Source organism: Plasmodium fragile (genome assembly GCF_000956335.1).
Source record: "Plasmodium fragile strain nilgiri unplaced genomic scaffold supercont1.146, whole genome shotgun sequence".
Lineage (NCBI taxonomy): Eukaryota > Apicomplexa > Aconoidasida > Haemosporida > Plasmodiidae > Plasmodium > Plasmodium fragile.
Genome location: NW_012192726.1, coordinates 1 through 861, shown reverse-complemented (window position 1 = coordinate 861; position 861 = coordinate 1). Strand labels below are relative to the sequence as shown.

Below are 861 nucleotides of genomic sequence, written 5' to 3'. Positions count from 1 at the left end.
AGCCCGACATCACACAACCACCAGGCTCCGGTAACGCAGTCACAGACACATACACATGTGATCATCCTCAGCCCGAAATCACACAACACACAGTCACAAACGACACAGTCACAGACACACCCACAGACCACACAGTCACGCACCTACCCACATGTAAAGCAGTCACAGACACACCCACATGTGATCATCCTCAGCCCGAAATCACACAACCACCAGGCTCCGGTGACGCAGTCACGGACATACCAACATGTGCTCATCCTAAGCCCGAAATCACAGACATACCCACATGTAAAGCAGTCACAGACACACCCACATGTGCTGATCCTACGCCCGAAATCACACACCAGTTAGTCACAGACGACACAGTCACAGACACACCCCCACATGAACCTCCAAAGCCCGCAATTACACACCCACCATGCTCATGTGCCCTAGTCACAGACACACCCACATGTGAGGATCCTAAGCCCGACATCACAGACATAGCCACACGTGACGCAGTCACGCACATACCCACATGTGAGGATCCTAAGCCCGAAATCACAGACATACCCACGCACGACATAGTACCGGACATATCCACATGTGCTGATCCTAAGCCCGAAATCACAGACATACCCAAACACGACACAGTAACAGACAGACCCACACGTGACGCAATGACGCACATACCCACATGTGACGCAGTCACAGACAGACCCACATGTGATGATCCTGAGCCCGACATCACACAACCACCAGGCTCCGGCGACACAGTCACAGACACACCAACACGTGACGCACTCACCGACACCGCCACGCGTGCGGCTCCTACACCCAGAATACCAGAGCACGTAGTTACAGGCGCCACAGTCACAGACA

General features: G+C 53.7%; 1 protein-coding gene across 1 annotated transcript; it reads left to right on the top strand.

Annotated features, from left to right (window-relative positions):
* Positions 1-26: 26 nt before the first annotated feature.
* AK88_05505 (uncharacterized protein) lies at positions 27-851 on the top strand (the record flags this gene model as incomplete). Its single annotated transcript, XM_012483107.1, has 1 exon — positions 27-851. A coding segment is annotated over one exon (825 nt), but the record flags the coding sequence as incomplete, so codon positions are not given.
* Between the last annotated feature and the right edge of the window lie 10 nt (positions 852-861).